The sequence below is a fragment of the Neopelma chrysocephalum genome, unplaced genomic scaffold (genome assembly GCF_003984885.1).
Source record: "Neopelma chrysocephalum unplaced genomic scaffold, ASM398488v2 Primary Assembly neopelma1_97390, whole genome shotgun sequence".
NCBI classification, from domain to species: Eukaryota; Metazoa; Chordata; class Aves; order Passeriformes; family Pipridae; genus Neopelma; species Neopelma chrysocephalum.
This window is the reverse complement of record NW_020926031.1, coordinates 4196895-4219966: the sequence shown is the minus strand read 5'-3', so window position 1 is coordinate 4219966 and position 23072 is coordinate 4196895. Positions and strand designations below refer to the sequence as shown.

General features: G+C 36.4%; 1 protein-coding gene across 1 annotated transcript in view; it reads right to left on the bottom strand.

Moving 5' to 3' along the window:
• PLCE1 (phospholipase C epsilon 1) overlaps positions 1-23072 on the bottom strand; it is a 151142-nt gene that overhangs the window by 118006 nt on the left and 10064 nt on the right. The window contains exon 2 of the mRNA XM_027672461.1: positions 9043-10627. Within this exon, the coding sequence (XP_027528262.1) occupies positions 9043-10230 (1188 nt within the window). The 5' untranslated portion in view covers positions 10231-10627. The remainder of the gene's footprint in view (positions 1-9042; positions 10628-23072) is intronic.

Sequence of the window (23072 nt, the reverse complement as noted above, 5' to 3'; positions counted from 1 at the left end):
TCCTCAGCAGCTGAACCACTGGGTGGGAAAACAGGAAACAGCTGGTCAAAGCTAAAGTGTGATGAAAATGTATTCAAAACTAAAAAAAAATATTACTCAAAACTGATCATCATTTACAACAGCTGAATTTGCATTTTTTACAAACTAATGGCAAAGAAACACTGTGCAAGCTAAATTACATATGCAATGATTCACAAATGCCTGCTAAAGATGAAAGAACTTTATTGCTCAAAAGAAGCATTCACATTATTATAAAAGTCCATCCACAATCTGTTGGTTAAAAGAAAATAAAACAAAAAGAAACAAAGCCCTCTATTTCTGGACTACCAGAGAAGAAAACTAATACACTGCTGTTTTAAATATCATCCATGTTATACTTCATGCTTGTTGATAACCTCTACCCATCTCTTCTACAGCCTCCACCCTGTTGAGTGACTTGGTGTGAATAGACCAAAGTCTCTTTATGCTGGCAGCAAATCACTACATCTCAATGAAATGTTCACATAGCAAAAGGTTTTGCACTCTTGTAGTTCTCCCTGACTGTATTTTAAGTAAGGCAAGTTTCAAAAGGACACACAGGTAAGCCAGAATACAAGTTAATTTCCTAAAAGGAAAATATTCTGAATGCTCATGAAATAACATTTTTTCCCTTTAAAATATATACATTTACATACACAAGCCACTGTGTGCAGTCCCAAGATTGTAAACAACAGACAAGAAGTCCAATGTTATGGTTCCCATGGCAAGGGTAATGTGCTTTTATAAAGCAAAAAATCTTACACATAGGGTCAGAACTAGAATGGCCTCAAGCATGCTGCAGGATGTTCTAAGTTTGCAAAGTTACTCAAGACGAATTCCTACTTTAAAATGAAGAATACTGAGGACAATTTTCTCTCAGGAGTCTTCTCTTGATCAGATTCACAATCACATTTAGAACAACTCTCCATGGTTTAGATACATTCTTATGTTTTTGCTGAAAGATGAACTATTCAGAATTATCATTCAAGCCTTGTATTCAGCCTAGAAGTATTTCAGTGTTGATTGGCTGATATACATTTTTCTTAAACACTTGGTTTTTCTTTGCTCTTATGCACATAACTCTAAAATTCCCTAATAATAACATTTAGAACTGTTGGTAAGTTTGATGGGATTTCTTTTCCCCACTGGAAACTTAGGATATGCCTCTTCTGCAGACTACAGTGCAGCACACAACAACTAAGCATGCTGAGATAAAAGAAAATCTAGCCACAGCATATGGAGAGTGTTTGGGAGAAGTTTATCTTCTCCAAACCCTGAGTGAGCTCACTAACAACTAACTGCCTCTATGTCTAGAGAACAGATGAGATCATCCCTTGTGTGTAAAAGAGCTAGGATACAGCCAGGATTCAGAAGCAGGGCTTCCAAGCAGTGTGGTAACACAAACAGTAAATAACAGCACATGCAGCTGAAAGGTACTGAGGGAAGTTTTATTTATTAATGATCCCACCCAAGTTATATTACAATGCATTATGCATATTTAGTATAACTATTTTTAGTTTAAAACCATAGTTTTAAAACTGCTTAATACAAATTTGGCATATGTCTGTCTCTTAAAATGTTTGACGTAAAATTATGGTTCCCATAAAGCCAATAGCTCCATTCTGCACATGCTTCTTTTTCTCCCTCCAAGTAACATTATCTCAAGAGGAGATTTTAAACAGATTACACTATGACCAGGATTTCACCCATTCTCTAATACTTGAAGGGAATTCCTAAACACTTTAAGAACTAACACTGATGTAACACGAAACTAGAGCAGCTAATAATACATCCTTTGTTTTGCCCACAATTTACTAATGAAGGTCTGTATCTGTTGTGATTGCTTGAAAACAATTTTTACAGTGTCAGGAGAAGAGCATAAAAAATAACCAGTACATAAGTATCACTTTTAATCACCTTAAAAGAAGTTCCCATTATTTTGCTGTGGATTCAAAGTCCAAATGGTAGCAACACTCAACAGTTACCGGAAAAGCTAAGGGAAAAAACCCCAACCTATTTTCACAAGAGTCAATTAAAGTATTCAGAGTCCTGCAACAAGTGCATGTACTGACTGCAAGATAAAATTAAATTTTTTATTACTGTTGCTTGTTTCCATGCTATGACAGTACCCTTCTTTGTAGGTCTCCATCTTTGAGTATTTGCTATATTAAGGAAATTTTAAGTTTTTATGTATTATAAGTGTTATAATTCCAGAGATGAAAAGACTCTTTCGAACTTCAAACAAATGGGAAGACAAGAATATTATCTGTAAGTAAGAATGACCACAAGTCAATCCAACATTTTTTTCTCTCTCATACTCATGTGGGGGATTGATGAATGCATCTCAAAAGTGAGTCTTCAATCTCAGTTCAAAAATTTTTGTATCTGGTTACAGAGCTTCATTTAAAAATGTTCAATTTATTTTTACAGCACTTACTGAAGGGAAAACATAATTTCATGCCTATTTGGCTTCTCTCTTGCTTCCCTGATTTTTTTCCAAATAGTCGATTTTGCTCATGAACTATTTACTTTAAACAAAATATATAATTTTCTAGTAAAATTATTAGAAAAATAAAAATGAAAAAAAAAAAAGAAAATAGTTACAAATGCCAGAGTTAAGTGTTTATGTTTCCAGCACTGCCCCACTTCCGACATTCCTGATGAAAGCCGTATGCTGTCACACTGCCCTGAGTCACACTGGTTCCAACTGATGTAATTAGCTTTGGTTGGTGTGGGAGCACCCTAAGAGCTCCCCTGTCACTTGATACTCCAGCTCAGATGTACTTGGACAGTACCTAATGGCTGTGTTATGTTCAATTGTTATTCCTTTTTTTAAGCTGCCACCAGTCTGTATTTTCAAGAAAATTTCATGACCAGAGGACTCATAACCATACTGTATCAAACGACTTTTCACAAATAGAGAAACCAAATAGCCTCATATCTCATGGAGGATGCCTTAGATATTGTGGCAAGTATAATTTTACAGTAGAGATTTTTCCTCTAGGTCCTTGAAATTTCATACCGGTAAGATATCTGCCTACCAATTACTGTCAAGCCAAGCTTATTCCATTTTAGAAAACTTTCTTTTTAAAAGATCCTGAAAGATCATAGAAAAGCAAGATAAATTAAAATGTACATGAAATCTCACAAATTCAGATTTTAGTTATTCACTCACCTACAAAGTGATCATTATATGGCACAGTTTTTACTCACTTATACCAGAGTAAACAACCCAACTTTTCAACAGGTCATATAGGTAATGGAGGTAACTTAGTTTCAACTGAGAAAGAATTTAGAAAAGTGTCCAACTCTAACGCTCTAAAATGAATTCTTTAATGTGCTGCAGGGAGATTTTCTAAACCAGACCTTCATGCTTCTTTACAGTTAATGAACAGTCACTAGAAGGAAAGTCAGAAAATGTGGAAAAACTGAAGGCATAATATATTGCTCTTGCCAAGACTCCCACACTATTGGCTCTAAATACCTAAGTGTGCTCACAGCTAAAACTTATTGTTCATAATTTGGCCCAATATTGTTAAAGGTATAAGGCAACTACAAAATAATACAAAGTACTAGGAGATTTACTCAAAGTCTATCACACAATATGGTGGTAAAACTGATTTCTTCTACAGACAAAAGGTAAATTTTCTATTTTTAAAGCTAGCCTTAAAAACTGGAGTAACTCAACTCAAAGCAAATATAAGTATAGAGCTTCATTTTAAAAAGTTCAATTTATTTTTACAGCACTTACTGAAGGGAAAACATAATTTCATGCCTATTTGGCTTCTCTCTTGCTTCCCTGATTTTTTTTCCAAATAGTCGATTTTGCTCATGAACTATTTACTTTAAACAAAGAAACAACAAACACAGGGTCCAGGTAGAATAAAAACCAGCTTGTCCATACCTACCAACTACTTTAACATAAGAACATAAAGGTTTATGTCTAAAAAACACAGTAACACTAGTAATTGGCAAAATATTCACGCACAGTCAGATAAAAAAACCTGTTAGAGTGGAGGAACACGCCAACCACTTCCAAATTATTTGCTTTATGTCATTTTTTTCCTTTCAGCATGTTGGATGAGAAATTTTATTTCAGAATGGAAAACTAAAAAGTCTCAAACCCCAAATCTGCCTGTATTCTACAATATAGAATCACAAACCAACCTTTTTTTTTGTTAAATAAAAGTACAAGTACAGCATAAACTTTAACATAAAGAGCAGTGCTACATTTTAGGTAAACATGCAAAACTCTAAGGGAGGAGAGGAAAACTCCATTTATAGGATTCCATCTTTTAAAATATGTAACGAGAGGGAAAAACTGTGGGAAAACCACATAATCCTAACAAAAAGATGGTATGACAACGCACCCAGACCTGAAATTCCTACAGAAACAATTAAAAAGAACCAAGAAGTGAAAGCCAGTAACAATTTAATTTTTTAGGCTGCTTTGTGGGTTGTGAATCTCACAGTTTGGCAGAATAACTTCACTAATGAGACTCCTATGGCCAGGTGATTTCATGTGGACACTCCATAAGCTTTGTGTCTACTAAATCAGATCAGTCATCTGAGTGAAATACAGCATACAAACAAGGACTCTTATGCTGCTTATTATTATTAGCAAAGAGGGTTGGATGCTTTCAAGCTTTTGTTTCGTTTCCTAAGAATCAACATAGGCCTCTTCATTATATAAATTATGCTTTGAATACACTGGAAAAGTGTATCTTCCAAGATACTACTAGATAAAAAAGAAGGTTATATACTATTCATTCTGACAAAATATTGAAAATCAAGGTTACAATTAACTCGACACCTGAGAAAAACAACCAAAAAATGTTCTTCTGGACATACAGCTTTACTAACCCTTCCTTTGTTCAAAAACACGTTAGCATTTGGCATAACATGTTCCTTGAAACAGTCTAAGCAAACACTATTTCCATGATTGACAGTGAAACAGTCAATCTATCTATACTTTTAGAAAAGCATGCAGCAAAGATACATTGACTTGAGTTCTTCATACAACTCTGGCAGGGAGAGGGACGGCAGAGGGAGGAAACTGAGCTCTCTGTAGGTTCACAATTAAAATTAGTGCTTTTATTAATTAAAAAATATCTATTTTAATTCTGAATTTATTCAGAATTAATAATCAATTTTAAATAGAAAAAAAATCTCAAATACTATCTATTAAACAGAAAACTACTTGTGCCTGGCTCTATTGATTTAAAAATATTATCCAAGATGACTACTTTAGATATCACACACTAATAACATGGAATAGTAAAAATTGTTTACCTCCAAATCTTGTTTCTCCCCTTAACTTCTTTTTAATAGATACCACCAACTTACTATACCTCAACATTAGGGAAATAAAGAACTCCTAATACAGGACTCCTTACATTAGCTATGCATAACCAAAAATCCGTTGATTTTACACAGGAATCATAAAAGCACCATGGACATTACATGGAAAAAACCCAAACAACCTGATGCTAACAAATGTTGAAGTACTATACCAAATCACTAAATTAACTATGAAACACTCCTACAAGAAAACTCTACAATACAATTATTAGTCTGGAAACAGATGTGTGGCATTTGATGCTTTTTTAATTATTGCCTTATTAGTATTTGGCATTTCAGAAGTGCCTTAGCAACTATGAAGAGTGGCAGATGTATTCAAGTGCTAACTTCTATCTGAGCAGAATGAAGCAAGCCAGCAGAGTTCTTGCTTCCTAAAGCTCAAACTACTGACACCAGGAATGTAATGACACAGCAAAGATAGTACTGACACCTACAAAATAAGCTTAACTAAAGAATTCAGCTATTATGCACTGCAACTATGTTGTTGCAGCTGCCATCTGGACATCTCAAAGTCACTTACCTGGCTTGAGAGAATCACCCTGCGATAGTCTAGTGAGCTACCCAAATTTAATATCTTAGTCAACAGTTCCTTTTGTCATATTACATCACCACTACAGCAGAAACTGGGACCCCTGGTGGCCTAGTGGTTAGTATGCGGGACTCTCACCGCTGCGACCCAGGTTCGAATCCCAGTCCCCCGGGCAGATGGAGCCCGTTAGCCCTGTGAGGCCATCCATCTATGAGAAGGTCACTCTAAACAAACCTACGTCCTGAGGACCTCACTGCCATTGTCCAAGCTTGCTTGGCCCCGGCAGATGAACCTTAGGATTAAAGGGTGGGCTCAGTTCAGCGCAGGCTGTGTCTCACCTAAAAAATCCATTGCGCAGGCTGGAAAGGTAAAAGACCTTTCCCAAAATCTTCGTTCGCGAAGACTGGCCATTATTATTATTATTATTATTATTACAGCAGAAACACCCACACATCAGGAAAAGAAGAGGTGTACTTCAACACTGTGAACCTGAGGTCTCACAGATTCCTGAAACTCTGACTTTGGCAATTAGTCAGATTGCTAACATCATGCAGCTGAGCAGAACCCAAGTAATGACCCAAGCAAAGCCAACACCAAAACTCGCCCTCTCCTTAGCTGTTTGTATGGCAGATTCATTGCATCTGCCACTTCTTTAATATGTATTAATGTGAGGAGCTTGCACTGTTCCAACACAGACAAACAAATGTCTCATGAGCAGCCATATTACACACACTCATCTGATAAGTGCTGCAGTGCATATAGCTACAAAAACTACGTGCAAAATAGGAAAAAAAGTTCAACGTAAAAATCTTCTCTCTTCATACAACACATCCAGAGCAGAGCAGAGGAGTCTAAATCTCATATAGAATATCTACAAACTAATAATATGCTACATGGAAAAAGTTATAACTTCATGTATTTTCTATATAGTGCAAAGCCTGACTCCCATCTCCCTATGTAGGGGAAGAAAAAAGAAAAAATCATTCAGCAAGACAACAGTTCAGTGCCTTTCCTTTATTAGCGTTAGAATTTTTATGTAAGGGATATGCACAAATGAGACCCACATTTTCCTACTTAAAACATAAAAGTCTCTATTGTTCCATGTTACACCAGTACTGCTATGAAAACTTAATTTCTCCAACTTTTTTTTTCCTCTTGAAGAACAGAACTACTGTTCACTTAGCTGTTCCAAACAGAATGCATGCTCAAAGGGTGAGATAAGGGGAAAGGAAGAACAAATTACCACATTCATTTACTACTTTTTCCTTCTTCCTTTGATTATTAGCATGAAAGCTTCATACTAATGCTCATAATTCATTACATTATTTTAACCAAGTGCATATGTTCAACAGGTCCATATATTTGTCACATCCTCTAAGGTAATTTCTATGTTTGTGTAAATCCACCTATAATGCTCATAATATTAGCCATAAACACATAGAAATACTGCTACAGAAGCAATATTTGGCGCTAAAATAACAGAAAAACTGTTGAGAGAGTACTTGATGTATGTTATACATAAAGAGATTAAATACAGAGGTTGATAAGGAAAAAAATAGTTTTAGGGTCCATCTGGAAGAAGAAAGAAAAGCAGTTTTAAGCTTTTTCTGACCACGCGAAAACATTCTGTGCATTGTAATTATGCAGAGTGCTTTTGTAAAGCACTCTGTTTTTTGCCTGTTTATCTTTGCTCATTTGTAGACAGACCTTTTCCTATTTAAATAATTATTCAGTGAGTACTTATTACATTTATTTCTGATTGTACATATATATGCACTATAAAAAGTGTTCAAATTAAAGCCCTCACACCCTAAAATGCTGTATGTTCAGTATTATACAGTAGTGCTGGAAAGTGGGGAAACCAGCACGCACGACAGAAGCTAAAGAACTCATGTCAAATTGGAAATATCCAACGAAGAAATATCCATCCTTCAGCAACCTCAGCTACAAAACATTTTCCCTTCTGTCCCCCTCAAAAACTTATAATGATAAAAATGTCCTGAGCATACACCATGTTATGTAAGGCACACAAAATCACATTCATCCCTTCGTGGGAGCACGACCATGCATCGTGCAGTACATCTGCTCTACCAGCAAGTCTGGATCTCCACTGACTAGTATAGGAAATTTCACAGTAATGAACAGTACCACAAAGCCTTGCAGCCTGGTACAAAAACGTCATAAACATGCTTATAGAACTCTCCAATCAACCATTTAAGTGCAAAAATACTAGTTTCTAGAAGGACATGAGAATATTAGAGGAGGGAACAACTGTCACGCAGTTCCTGAACAACCAAGTCCCCTCCTTCCTTACCACTGACAAAATTTCATAGAATCCATTTGATCAGTTTTACAGTAGGATTCAGTGATCTTAGAACTTTTCCAATCTAAATGATTCTATGATTCTATACAAGTAAGTTTTCCTCCATTTCAGTTCTAGTGAAAGTTGTTGAAGAGTTTGAGCATTAACTGCTAGAAATTTCTTCCGACAGAAGGGATTTACATTTATTCAGGACCAGTTCATAAGCACAGCTTATGTGACTACACTCTCCTTTATCTTGATTCTTTTCCCCTCTCTAGAGCTTATTCATTTTAACATGTAGATGGTGTAGATCTATAATATATATTAATACATCTATTTTATAGATATGCAAAAATACAAATGTATATCATATACATTTTCAATTCAAAATATAAATATAAAAAATGCATATACATTCTAATCTGTATATAGGTGTGTTATATTTTTACATACAGGTAATATTTAGCAAGATTTAAATTTATACATACACCTATGTATAAATATGTACCTATATGCATTTTATATAGATATATATGTATGTATATATATACACATACAGTTTATACACATATAAAATTATTCTTTTTATCCCATATTGTTTTAAACCTAAAGAATTTTGAAAGATGACTACATTTTTCTAAAAAACAGTGTTCAACATAAGATTGCTCAATGTGGTTAAGTGAAATATCCTGTTCAGTGTTACTGTTTACTTGTTGAAGGTGCTTTTTTAATGGACAGGTCATCAGGTTATGAAAACTTAAAAAAACCCAAAGAAACAAAAACAAACAAAAAAACAAACAAAACAAACAAAAAAACACTATGAAAAGCTTACCTCATACCATAAAGACTTCTCAAGGCAGGAATTAAACTTCCATTTTATTAAGGACTGAATTACAGTTAGCTGTTCTGTTGTAATCCTAGAAAGCTTCAAGCCACCATTGTTTCTCCTTTGCTCAACATAATTCCAAGCAACAGTTCCTATGTGCCCTGAAGGTGAAGTCCTAACAATTGCTCTCGTTCCAGTATAAACTGATTTTTTAACCTCCTTATCATTTTTACAGAAACGTCTTATTAATAGAGTAGAACGTTCCTTTTTGTTTCGAAAAAAATCCTCTTCCAACTCATCTTCACAGTTATCATTGCAGTCTTCAAAATGGCTCAGAAAGGGCTTTGAGGGCATTCTTCCAGTAAAATTATTTCCATAGAAGTTGTGACCTGAGCACGCCACTTTAACCTTTCGTGGTGCTCTTTCCAGACATAAATACTTATCCCTTAAAGCATCTTCATACAACTGCTGCCCATTTTCATTCTCGGAATTATTAGTCAACTCCATTATGCTGCAAGTGCAGGCTGAGGAACCAGAGGTATTACCATCACCAACGCTCACGGGCTGCAAGCAGTCATCCAAAATGAAGCTGTTGTGTAAACTGCACAAAGCCTTTGATATATTCCTTTCACCAGCACAATGTAAGTGAAAAAAGGCCACTTTGTCAGGATCACCGCTGTCATTCTTATTTACTGCTGTCTGGTTTCTTAATGAAGGTCCATTCACTTTCAACTGAATTTCAGCAAGCATGGCTCTTTCCAGTGAAACAGGAATTCCAGTTTCCAGGCATGCCTCTCCCCCTGCTAAAGGATCACAAGATTGATACAACTGGCTGCAGGGGATACTGCTCTTGTAGTTTTTCTGTACAATGTTACAGTTAATGTTAAGAAATTCCACTGGATTAGGGATGGAGCTGCTCCTATCCCAGAAGTTTTCATTACTCTTGTCATTAGTCAGTTGTTCTTTTGCCAGAGAGAATATTTTGGGCACTGAGCCCTGAAGACTTTCTTCTTCCAGTCTGTGTAAGTATGACAGAGTATGTGTGGTTTGCCTTCCTGAACTGGTAGTATGTCTTTTTATAACACTGGTGTCCAAAGCATTTTCAGTATTTTCATCTCCAGCTGACTGAGCAGGTATCACTTTACCCCGTACCACAGAGAGGAGAACAGATGCTCTCATCTCCTCAGAGGTCATCTTGACACAGTCTTTAGTTGCCAGATGTGTGCCGGGGATGGTGGGCGGGGGACACTGTCCACCAATCCTCACACCATGATTTCAGTGTAATGAAAGATTCAGTGCTAAATAATCAGGGAACACATGGTAAAATATATATTGACTGCTTGTTCTTTTTGAACTGGCTTTTACAAAAAAGTAATTCTTTTGACTGTTGGGTTACTAGGCTTTCCCAACCTTACATTAGTGGCATGAAACACTAACATTTTTAGACCAATTTCTTATTGTGACGTAGCCATTCAGCTGGTCTCTTTCTGTTATATGTAGCACACATACTGTTGCCTCAGATTGAAGATGACCAAACATATGCTCCATGTCAAGGACGCATCTCCCCATAGGGTATCCAAAAAGTTCATTTCTGTAATGAAAGAAATATATATACATATTTTATATTGGAATATATACAAAGAAATTTCTTTCGTGTAAAAAGGATGACCACATAAAGTAAGTTAATTATACTGAAAACAAGAGAATTCCAAAATACACATTTAAATCCATCTTAAAATCTCACTTAACAATTTTGGAAAATTATAGTCACATTTTACACACTTTAATAGCTGTCCTCACTTCACTGTGGAAAGCCACATGACTGCAGAGAACAAATTTTACTGAAGCTGTAACACTGAAATTGAACATACAAGATAAATACAAAGGGAAAATAAGAAAATGTCTTTTCAATATTTTTTCATAGCCAAGATAAGTTAAAATAATTTTTAAACCTACACTATCTTCTTAAATTACTATTTTCCTATTCAGAACTACAACTACAATTGTTTTGGTGTTACGTGGCTTTTGCTTTCATTACACTTTCTGTTGATACCACAAAATCATGAAGAAGACACAGTATTTTTACCTCAAGTTTATGACTGAAAAAGCATGAAGACAGATCAGGGTAAAAGACTGAAATATCAGAAATAATATTTTTGACCCCCCCTACTTGTATGCTTTAAGCTAAAATATTAACCTGCCCTTCTACACTGCTATTAATTCTCAGCTTCTTACCTGCAAACAGCATGGTAGAAGTAAAACTTGGAATCAGAATATATGAGGTTACAGATAGCTCAACAAAGGAATCAGAAGAATAAAAGAGACACACAGATAAATCACAGTGAATTAAAAAAATATGCTCTTAAAATTTCAATTTATCATATTTACCATTGAAAAACCTAAAGTGTATTATTAAAGATACGGAAAACGCAGAAAGTTATATTAAGACCTAACTTTACTGAAACAGTCTAAATTCAATATAAACAAGCAAAAAAAACCCCAACTTTGAAACTTCAGCAGCAAAAAATATCACAAAACTGAGGCAAATGATGAAATCACTGGTTCAGCTAAATATAATAATTAAGTGATCTATAGTTAATAAAACACCTAGGAATGATGGGAGGGATAAAAATCAGGAAAGCTCAATAAAGAAAGTAATTTCAAGTGTAAAATCTATTTTGATACTCTTCTTGAGTAACTAAGTATTTTATTTTAATGCATTTTAGACTGTTGGGTTTAATTTTTATCGATTACTAACCTTCATCCAAAAGCAGTCTGGCACAAATCAAAAGATGAAACACACTCATTAGGTAACAGGATATTTAAGATGCTATATTCTCACACAATTACTTGTGAAAGAGTAACTAAATGTATCGTTTTGGTGGTGTAGGGAAGGGGGTCACAAAGAGGGAAAGACAAATTTACAAAAAGTTACAATTTATAACAAATCTGTGGCTTCAAAGTTTACTAGGCAGAGAACAACACACTTTCTTCAGACAGTAGCTAGTGCGGGTAAAAACTGCAATTTAACACTTCAATCAAGATTTCAATTTTACTGGTTTAACAACTGGGAGGGTTGCAAAGGAAAGTGATGGAGATAGAACAAAGAGCCACAAGTTTCACATTCTCCACCCATTACAAAATGCACGTGCATGCCAGATCAGCCAGAGGAGAGTCAGGATGAGAAACTCAGATCCTGTATGAGAGAGATTTAGCACCAGAAAGGAAAATAACAGCTACAGTTCATAGAAAAGTTGTGTAGAGGGAGATAGCAGTAGTTGGATAGAGTGATGGGGATGGGACTTTAAAACTAGAGTCATGTTACCAATGCAGTTCACAGACCACCCTATGAAATACTGCAACAGCACAACAGTAGAGGATGTGCAATGAAAAGCAACACTCAAGCAATTCTTTGCATCTACATTCCCTGGCAGTCCCTATATCTTTAAACTGTAGCCTTAAATTAATTTTAATCCACTTTCTTCAATCTTAGCTCTTTCATTTTAAAAAAACCCAACAAACCAACAACACCATCACCACACATGGACACAAAAAAGGAAAGTACTTAAGCACTTATTTTCTTATTCTACCATTTCCGATCTTCCTATCCCTCTTCCCTGTCCTCCTTCCTCTTCAAATTCCCAGATAACAGCTTACATAACTTTTTGCCACTACACACTTGACGAAAACTGCAAGCAATCCATCTAGAAATGATTCCATCTTATTTCTTCTGGCAACCTTCCATGCCTTTCAGTCCAAATCTACATATGATGATGCTGATCAAAGGAGAAAGATCTAGGAAGGAGAAGCTGCTGGTTTTTCTCTTGATCTCTGAAGTTTCTTTCTTTCTATATCAATAACAATAATTCTTTGTAAAAGGTATAAAAAGTATATGTGTTAGTAATGCTCTTCACTACTGAGTTTTTAAGGAATTCTGTGATCTATCAAAATGTCTCAATCTGTCTATCAAAATGTCTCAATCTACTGATTTATTTTTCCTGTTTCAGAACAAAGATTTCCAGACAATCAAATGAAAATAAAAGCCACCTAAATATAGTCGTAAATATACTCCCTGTAATATTGCTAAGCCAGAATAAAAATTAATGGACTGGATTGTCACTGCAAATATTATACCTCTAATTATGCTGTTTGCCAAATGAAATTCTTACAAAACATCACACTACTAGGCAAAAAGACAACACTATTATGCAACTTTAACATCATACCATGATTTTGAGATCACAAAACTGACCATGCATGTTAATTTCCATTTTTTTACTAAAAATTTTTTTTGCTAAAACCAGAAGTCCATTTACATCATACACTGCCCATAAAGCTCCTTCAGAGGCTAGGACTGGTCTTTCACAGTCCTCCTTCCTTCCACATAATTTTCTCATCTCTCTCTTATGCGAAAGCTCTTCCACACGTGTCCTCCCCAAACAGCTTCTCTCAGACCTTTTCCTTTTCTCTAGAAACTATCTCAAATCTTCCCCAGCACTGGTCACCTCTCTCCTCAACCCCTGAGGCTATATGCCTGACCATTTCTGTCTTCTCTATCTGTCCGTGTCTGTCTGAAATCCAACTCATCAAGAATAATATCTGCTTAAGAAGCTCCCATTGCATGTCCAGCTGCTCCCATCCTGTTGCGACCACTGCAATGTGATAGGGAACTGATCCATCTCAAGAATCTTTTACTCAAGTTACTTCACAGCTAGAACATCTTCCCAATCCAGTTCATTGTATGGTTGTACTAACGTGCTACAACAGCACAAGGGAGAAAATGACCAGCATGAGGAAGGGAGGAAAACGCTGCTTAAGGTGATTTACAAAATTCTGCAATTTGCAAATGTAATTTGGTATCTCAGCTAAGTCAATCTAGCAGGGAGCTGCCACCAAAGCTGGCAGACTTGCTCCTTCCCTCACTCTTCATATTTTGTTCCCATTCTCCCCATCTCACTCATCTAGAGATCAGAAGTCCACAGAGTTAATTCAGCTGGCTGATTTGTCACAAAACTATTCTTCTCATCCAAACAAACTGACTCACCTTGTGGTCACATGATCACTATATTCCACTAAAAGAAAATATTAGGAATGCCTGGTAGGGACCACACGTCTCAGTAGAAGCTTCAGTTTAGATCATGTTTGCTCGGATGTCTAAATGCACCCTGACCTTTTCTTTTAGTCTATTATGTCTAGTGTACAAGTATGTAAAACCTCATGAAACAGCAAGTGAAAACCATGATGGTAGAGCTGCTGATCTACAGACAACTGCAAAAATATCTGAAGTTGCGGCTCTGCTGAACAGATGACAAGGGTTTCATGTGTCCCACATTATACTCTTCTCAGTCTCTGCTTTCCACTGCAATCAACAGATTTCAATTTACTGTGCCCAGCAAATTCCTGAAACTGATGGAATTCATTAGACATGTTATGAAGTGTGTTAACACAGTTTCATAAATGCTATCAAGTGTAAAAATCACAAGCTCAACCAATAAAACTGTATTTTGTATTTTACTGTAAAATTGCAGAATTGTCACTCCCTGTGCCTTCCCTTACTTGCCTATCTCCATATGCGTGGCCAAAGCCTAGATCTTCATATAAAATCCTCATACAAACACATACATGCACTTGCATATAAAAACAGTGCTGAAATTATTCATAACTATATTCCTCCTGTTGTACATTCAACTCAAAACACACTGATTCACAGTTAAATCTGAATATAAAAGCACACAAAGTAGACACTAAAGCCTGCACTGTATTCAGTACGTGCTGGCATTTTCTAAAGCCACTAGATTAGCTGATGAAATCCATTAATAACTACACTGGTTCATTTTACAAGGCCTAAGTTATGTCAGAAATGTAGTGTACTCCTTCTATCAGTAAAGGAAAGTAAAAATATAAGCAACTAGATCCAGCACTAGTGAATCATTGTGGATGCAGAGGTCAGCCAACAAAGACAAATGAATAATTAAAATAAACTGTCTGGCAACCATTCAGCACACACACATTCACAAAATGTATTGTCTGAAAACATGTGACAAAAAACTAATTTGTCTACTTTTTTTTTTCATTTACACTGACTGCATACACTTTAAAACTTAAAGTGCAAACTGGTTCTAGTTAGAATTAATAATAATTAATAATAATATTTAATGATTTCTTATTCCCCAGACATCTGGAATTAAGTCTACAACAGTTCAGGTAAAACATTTCATTACAGTGTTTTATCTCAGAAACGAGCAGGAGATACTAGTACAAGAACAGGGCACCAATGTGTCATCACCACTTTTCTAAACCCCTCTTCTGCCCAGGGAATCACAGGGAAACAGCAAGGAGGAAATAGCTAGACTCTTAAGAATCACTCAAGATGTGCACAAATCCTATTTGAACAGTTGGAAGCAAGTTATAACAACATTTTATTTGGCATACAGCATCATGTGGAACCTCAGATTTACAACCAGCGTCTGCGTTTCAACAACAAGAAAGAAAAACTACAGTATTTATATAGCCTGTCGTTACAGTCTTTTTTCTAATTTCTAGAATACTTATCTAAACATGATCAAGTATTAGATGTCTCAAACTATGCAAATGTCTGCCAGATGGTGAACCCTCTCAATTGCCTCATCATTCATCACTGCATCAGGCAGAATCTGAAGCTTCTGCCAGATAACAGCTTCACTCTTCATTTCTTTACAGAAATTCCTTTTCTGCATGAGGAGATGAACTGAGAGAACCCAAAACTGCATTTATCTTACTGTCAGGGTCAGTTCTGTATTTCTTTTTAGATCTGATCTGCAATAAGCTGTTTAAATAAACTTTCTGTTCAGTAGTTACTTGAATTTCCTCATAAGTGACCTTATCTGAAAGCTGTAATTTCATCATCGACACTTGGATGAACAAGTCCTTCTATCTGAGATGCATAAAATAGAAAGCAGGATTATTCTTCTCCCCCTTTGAACAAGTACTTCTGGAATAAATTTCTTAATGTTTTGAGGAACTGTGAAAACAGTCTTAAAAAAAAATTTTTGAGCACTGAGTCTCAAATTCGTACGAAACCGGAGTGCAGCAGAATTTAAAACAAAAATCTTCAAAACACAGAATTCAACAAACTTGTCACTAGGAAGTAGATTTCTTAGAAAGATTAGATAAAATATAACAGAAAACAAAAGAACTGACATTAATAAAATATATGAAAGACAAGGATAAATAATGATTATGCAGAAGAAAAATAGGAAATATAGTGAGAAATAAAATACAAATTTTTAGAAAAGGTAGGTAAAAAATAAATGGACTAGTGCATCAGGATTTATTTTAAGATCTGAGAATTTAAAAAGTAATTATACAAACAATGCAAAAAAAATAAACCTGATTCAAAATCAGGTTTAAGGTTTAAGTCAACCTACTGGCAAGCTCTAGCCAAAGCAGCTGATCCCTCGTTCCCTGTCACTTTCAGTGAGGTATTTTCACCATCTCCTGAACAGGAACTCCTGCAGGGAGGAGAATCAACCAATCCAGAGGAAAATTAACCCAGGAAGAATGGAAGAGTCTTCAGGCAGAATTACCTGATGTCCCTCACAACTCAATCATGTCAATTGACAGAGACAGCATAAGCATAAAGCAGGGTGGAGACTGAGGGAGAATCCAAGACCAGAGTAGAAATGTCTCTGCAGCATCTCACATTGAGACAGTTTTATTAATTCACCAAAATACATCCTAAAAATCAATCTATAGGAACAGAGACATGTAAGTATAAAAATCTGAGAGGTTCAGGCAACACAATTATAACTAACAAATTAGATAAACCACAACAAAACAAAGATAAGTTCCACTACTTGAATATAATACAAAACAGCTGGTGCCAGCTGAAGTGTTCAGAATTCAGATGTTATCCTCTGCTTCACCGGAATTACTCACATAATCTGCAGTGAACAGCAAGTAACACATTCACAACACCGCCCACATGCTCTGCGTATATTTGAGTACCAACAATCAGGCAGTCAGATCCCTTAAAACACCTGTAACATCAGACTGGGAAATAATTCAGCCATCATCCCATTTCAAGGCTTTGTCCACCTCTGAAGACTTTATGGTTCCTCTGAATTCAATGCCAACATTCACATCTTCATTTTATCCTTTAACAAATTCTCAAGTTCTACAGACACACATCCTTCTTTTACGTGGTTTCTCTTTAGTCAAATTATGCCATTTCTCCTCAGTTGATAAAGCACAGTAAGTTCCTTCATTAAGGCCAGCTGCTATTAAATATGCTGGAAAATAAAAGGATTGGGGCTCTAAATAAAGTCCATCAAACAAAAGCAAAGAAGCAGAAGTGGAGGTGTTTTGTGTACAATGAATCTCAATTACAAATTACTTTCAAAATAATGCAAATGGTGTTTCTGCTAAATTACAGATGAAAATAATTGTTGTCATCAAAATACAATTAATAAATATGGGGGAAATGATTGTATGTACTTCCTATCATTTGCCAAACACTTCTGTGGCCTTAAAACAAAATTGAATGCTTACATACAAGCATTACTGTTTTGAAAACTTGGTTATCACATTCAAAATCTGCCACTTGGAAATATGAACTGTTTACAATTCTAAAAAGTCAACAGTAACCTGGGACTACATACTAATGTTACTTGTAAACATGGTATACTTCCTCCATTCTAGTTTTTATCAAATTCTTTCTCCAAAGAGTCATTAGCACATATGAACTCAGTATGTGAGCAGGAAAAATTACATAATTTGAAAGCCAGATGACTTCCTGAATGCAAAGGGAGAGTAAGTAGCAGATTAATTGCAGGCCTTCACTTGCAAAAAAACATCCAACCACAGATTCACAATGGCACATTAGTGACAGAATTGGGTGTTTCATGCTCTGATCCCATTCTTTTCCTACTACACCTGGGAAAGATGCTTTCGGAGATGCTGCCTTGACCAAAGGATACTGTTTGTCTAAGTCAGTTGCTTCAAGCCTTCAGAGCTTAATGCCTTGGTCAGCCAGCCATCAGCCAAGCCCTGCCGTGGGCTGACCCTTTCAGAGTAGTGACGGCGTAGGTTTCAGATATCACAGCATGCCAACCAAACTCCATGTCCTGCCTGGAGCACCATCTGTGCCGCCCAGCAAAGTTGCTCTCCCTGCACTGGGATCCAAGTCCAGCACACGAGTTTCTATAGCAGTAGGTTTATTTGCCTGGACACTGGTAACAGAGTCCTTGAGGTAACAGCCTTGAGGTGAAGAACCATCTACCAAATATCCTAACACCGTTACCTCCCATCTTCCCTTTTCTCAAAGCAGTACCAGAGGTCTGCATCACAAAGCAAAAACCCATGCCCCTCCAAAAGGAATCTTCAGCCCTGGCAATCCTCTTTCTTATCCAGTTCTGGTTAACAACAAAGTGCCATTGATAGTAGTCTTCCTGTCTGAGCTCATAAGCATTTTTACCCAATGTGAAACCATGCCTTTAAGGTACTTAAAATGGCACACTGACATATATTTCAATAAACAGCAACTGCACCTTGTCATAAGAAACTGTCACCCTACCAAAGTTTTAAAATTACTCCATCCAGGTGACACAATGAGCAACAAGAACATTTCCAGTTCTTTATCTTTTTTGTTCTTCCTTACAGCATTTTTCTCATGTGAGCACTCAAGTCTTCTCTCATTTCCCTGTCTCTCACTGTCACATATTAGCTGTAATTCTAGCCACTCTGGTGAGAACAGAACAAACCTGTAATAAAAATATTTCTGAGTACTAAAATGTCTGAGGGTATGTTAAAGGCACATATATCGCTACTGTTTATCTTCTGTAAACCCAAGCTAACACTTTTACTCACAGTATGCTAAGCCACAGTAGCCCTACTTAAAACATTACTTGAATAATAATCTATATGTTATTGCTCAGCTGTTATAACTGCAACAAGAGTGAGTCTGAAACCTCAGTATATGTTTCAAATGAAAACTAAACACTAATCTGTACGTGGAAAAAAGTTCAGTCATTTGTCAACTTATGCACTTACACTATAGTTCTAGAAAAGAAAAACATTTCAAATGCTGAAAACTAACATTATTAAATTACTACACTACTCTTCCATTTTCTCAAAATGCATTTTCTTTGTATATCATTCCTGACCTATTCATGTCATTCATTCAGGAATCATAATATTTAGTCTCTTATTCTTTCTCTTTTGAACATCTGCTATTTCATCTGCATATTATTGTCATGCCTAATAGAGAATATAAGAGTAAAAAACAGGGCAAGAGCAAAACAAGGCAAGAGCAAACAAACTGTCTGCTTAGGGGGGAATTAATTACCTGCTTTAGAAAGATGTAATTTTCAGGAGACTATTGATTCAGCATCCCTGAAAATACATGAAACAACTTCCATACTACTGTTACTGTTCTAGTATTGCTAGATATTAAGTACTGAAGTGAACCACTGAAAACAGTGGTTTTCAGTTTTGAACTGCTCAAATACAGCAAAAAATATTTGCTCAGCAAGTCAACGCTACATTTGTTTTTTGCCTATGATAGCTTTATCAATCACATCATTCTCTGGGAGAAAGCCCACCCTGACATCTGACTAAATCAAGCCAAGTAATCTCTAAGATATTGGCTCTTGCCAAAATTAACTGTGCAAGCAGCAGGTCAGCACATAACTGCAAATTATTTTTTCAGGATGTTGCAAGATGTTTATTATACTAACATAAAACTGATTATGTTGCTAATGACCTCTAAGTGATCATTTTAAATAAAATGTTTTAATATTTTAAAACTCCTGCAGGCATTGTAATTCACATTATAAATACTACTTATCCAATCTTAGTCAATAAATAAATAGGACAGAAAGACAACCAGGATCAAAGTTAGGAGGTTTCTTTTATAAAATACTGTCACATCTTTCAAGATAAAATGAACCAGACACAGAAAATATACACAGCAAATTCCATGTTCCTCAAGCTCCACTTGCATTTTTTTAACAACTTGACCTATCTGAAGGAGAATCATGCCTGATCAACATAGCATGTCTTCATATATGATTGTGACACATTTAGGTGATCCTTTATTTGAGGATCTTTAAAATCATTGCAATGAATGTCTACATCCTTGCTAAAGAAACAGAGATTTACTTGCTTTTCTTGATTATCTTTCAGAGTCTATGAAAGTAGTCCACTAAGTATTTCTGACTACTTGTGAGATCTGTATTTACAACCTCTGGCTTAAAAAAGTGCATTTGTACTTCACCCATTATTTTGGGATAAAAAGATAACCTTCAGCAAGTATTCAACTTAAGTTCAGTCAACATAAAACAGCTCACTCCTGAGCTCCTTGCTTCAAGAACAGTAAGAATCTGGAATTCTAAATATGAAAATCTGCTCCCTTGATAAGATGGGACTTTATGCCAGATTTTTAGTCTGCTTCAGTCTTCACAATATAATTAATTGGGATAAGAATGTGTGGCAAAAGTTAATTCTATACTTATCTAATGCAAACAATCACTTGTTCAAAGTTTCTTACATTTCTTAAAAGTTCTTGTATTTTCAGATGAATAGTGGGAATTTTAACACAGTGAAGTTGTTGGTAAAATTAATGGACAAGTATTTCAGAGGATATTTAATGTTCCTGTAGAGTAGCTAAAGGTAAAATCTAAAACAAAAGAACACACAATAACTAAGCATTATATACTTTAGTTGCTTCTAGAAGTAATGAATACAGAATAATCATGATGTCTAAGGAAATGCCACTTGCAAATGAAGCTTTTCTTATAGCTGTGGTAAAACTAAAGACTTTCTCCTATATGAACCCTCCACTAATGTGTGAACTCTCGGAGCAACTTCTTCACAGACAGAGTGCTCTGCAGAACTTCTCTTCTGCATCTGAGTAACATTTGCATGAAATTCATTAAGTCTTCCATGTTTCTGAGATCTGCACTTTGTAATAAACTCGACTGTTATAGGTTAGTTAAAAGTTGGAAGGAAATAAATACAGACACACAGTGTGACTTTGCAATGTCATTTCCATAAGAAACTAGTCTAAAAACTGCAGTCATAATTCGGAAAGTTACGCTTCCTTCTCTGGAACACCCTTTTTCACTTGACTTAACTGGCAATATGTGCCCAGAGACTCTGCTAGTATCCAAACAAAACTGCTTCATTAAAATCTGAAAATGCTACTAGGAAATCTTGCTGGGTTTTTTAACCCTAGACATACATTCCAATATTCATACGCCTCAGTAATAACATATTATGTAAAAATGAGTGTTACATATATACTTTCTCAGTCAAGCAGAAAGATTTGTTTGCATCCCTTTGACTGTGAATCCCTGCTGCTAACACATTACTTAACATTTAGGTCAAGAAGGTCCTGGAAGGGAGGAGGCATGTACATATCCCTGAAGTATGCCCTAAGCCTGAGCAGAGAAAGGAAAGCACCAGAGAGGAAACAGACAGTGCTGCAGTTAAACAAGCCAAAGAACACAACCACAACAGGACTGTAAAAGATAACGAACCAGTGAACGCATGCTGGAACACTCAAGGTTATTTCTGCTGTAACAGCTAAAGAAGATGAAATTACTCCATTTTCTGTAACGTACTTGGGCACAATAACAACACACCAGTGCTGCAACCAGCACAACACTGCGCGATGTTAACCGAGGATGGGATCAATGCAGATGTCTATCAGAGGGACTGTTAAGGTTGCGGAAACACCAAGCCCTTAAATGCCATAACCGGCCCCACCTGTGATGCCCCACAACAGGCCCATGAGCCATTTCAGCTCAAGACTGTCCCCCAGTTCTGGGTTGAGCTCTGCTGTTGGCATCTCTGGGCTCAGACCCTGCTCTCTGCTGCTCCTGACCTTTTGACCAGACTGACCAGATCAACATCAGGACCCAATTCACCTGCTGGTGCCTGTCTTGATACAGGTGGACTGGAGCAGAGCCTCAGCTCTCGGCTCATCCTTCCACTAACATCTCCTGCAGCTCCCCAGCAAGGGAGGTCATTGGCCTCACCATCAGGCACAACCATGTGCTCACCAAAAATGATAAAAAGAAGTTGAGGAAAATTAACGATCAAGTAACTCTCAAACAGCACAATAAATAACTTCTCTATGTTGCCAAGAGCAGGAATGGGGAGGTTACTCTGAAAAGCTGAATCAAACACTATCAGGCCAGTACTGAGGCAGCAAACTGAAAGATAAGGAGTAGCCCAAGGCCCTGTAATCAGGCTTCTCTTGGGCAAGATGACAACAATGACTTCATCCCACTGAGGGGAAAACCCTGCAGACCAGTGCAGGAGGAGGCTCACCTGCAGGACAGACTGTTCAAACAAGTGATGACCCTACCAGGCGGCTGAGTGCGTTATGAAGTAATAACTGGCAGGAGAAAAGATCCCCGAGGGGAGGCAAATCAGCAATGAAAACTAATGATCTGTGCAGTCTACACAGTTTCAAACAAGACAAGGACCTATGCTGGCAACAGTGCTCTGCATGCAACAAAAACCTATGCAATGTTTCAAAACAGCGTAAAAACAAAAAATGGTTTCAAGACAGTTTGGAAGGCGAAGCGTATCAGGGGCTTGCCACAACTGCTCAAGTTCATTGATGATATGAAGAGAAAGTGTTCACAAAAGGTAACTCAGAGTACCAGCACTCACAAGGTGCAACAGGCAGACCGAAGCTCTCCCTTTTCACAATTAATATTTCGCATTCCATATGTGGTTCTGTGTTTAAATAATAACAGTTTACAATGTAGATGGTATTACTTTCCTCTTTGGTACTTTCTCCTTGTTAGGAAGCCAAGAAGGAAAAATAAGGTCGTGTGAGGAATATAGTAAGGAGGAAAAGAAATACAGTGCCTGTACATCTAGAATAAAGTTTATGGATAACAGTAGATGACCTATGAAAAAAGAACATATAAAACCAGCATACGTAAATGAATGCAGACTAACCTGTCCTTTGAGATTTCAAATTAATTATTGTTCATCTGTCTTTGTAGGCATGCTACTGCCACACCTCAAAACAGTTACCT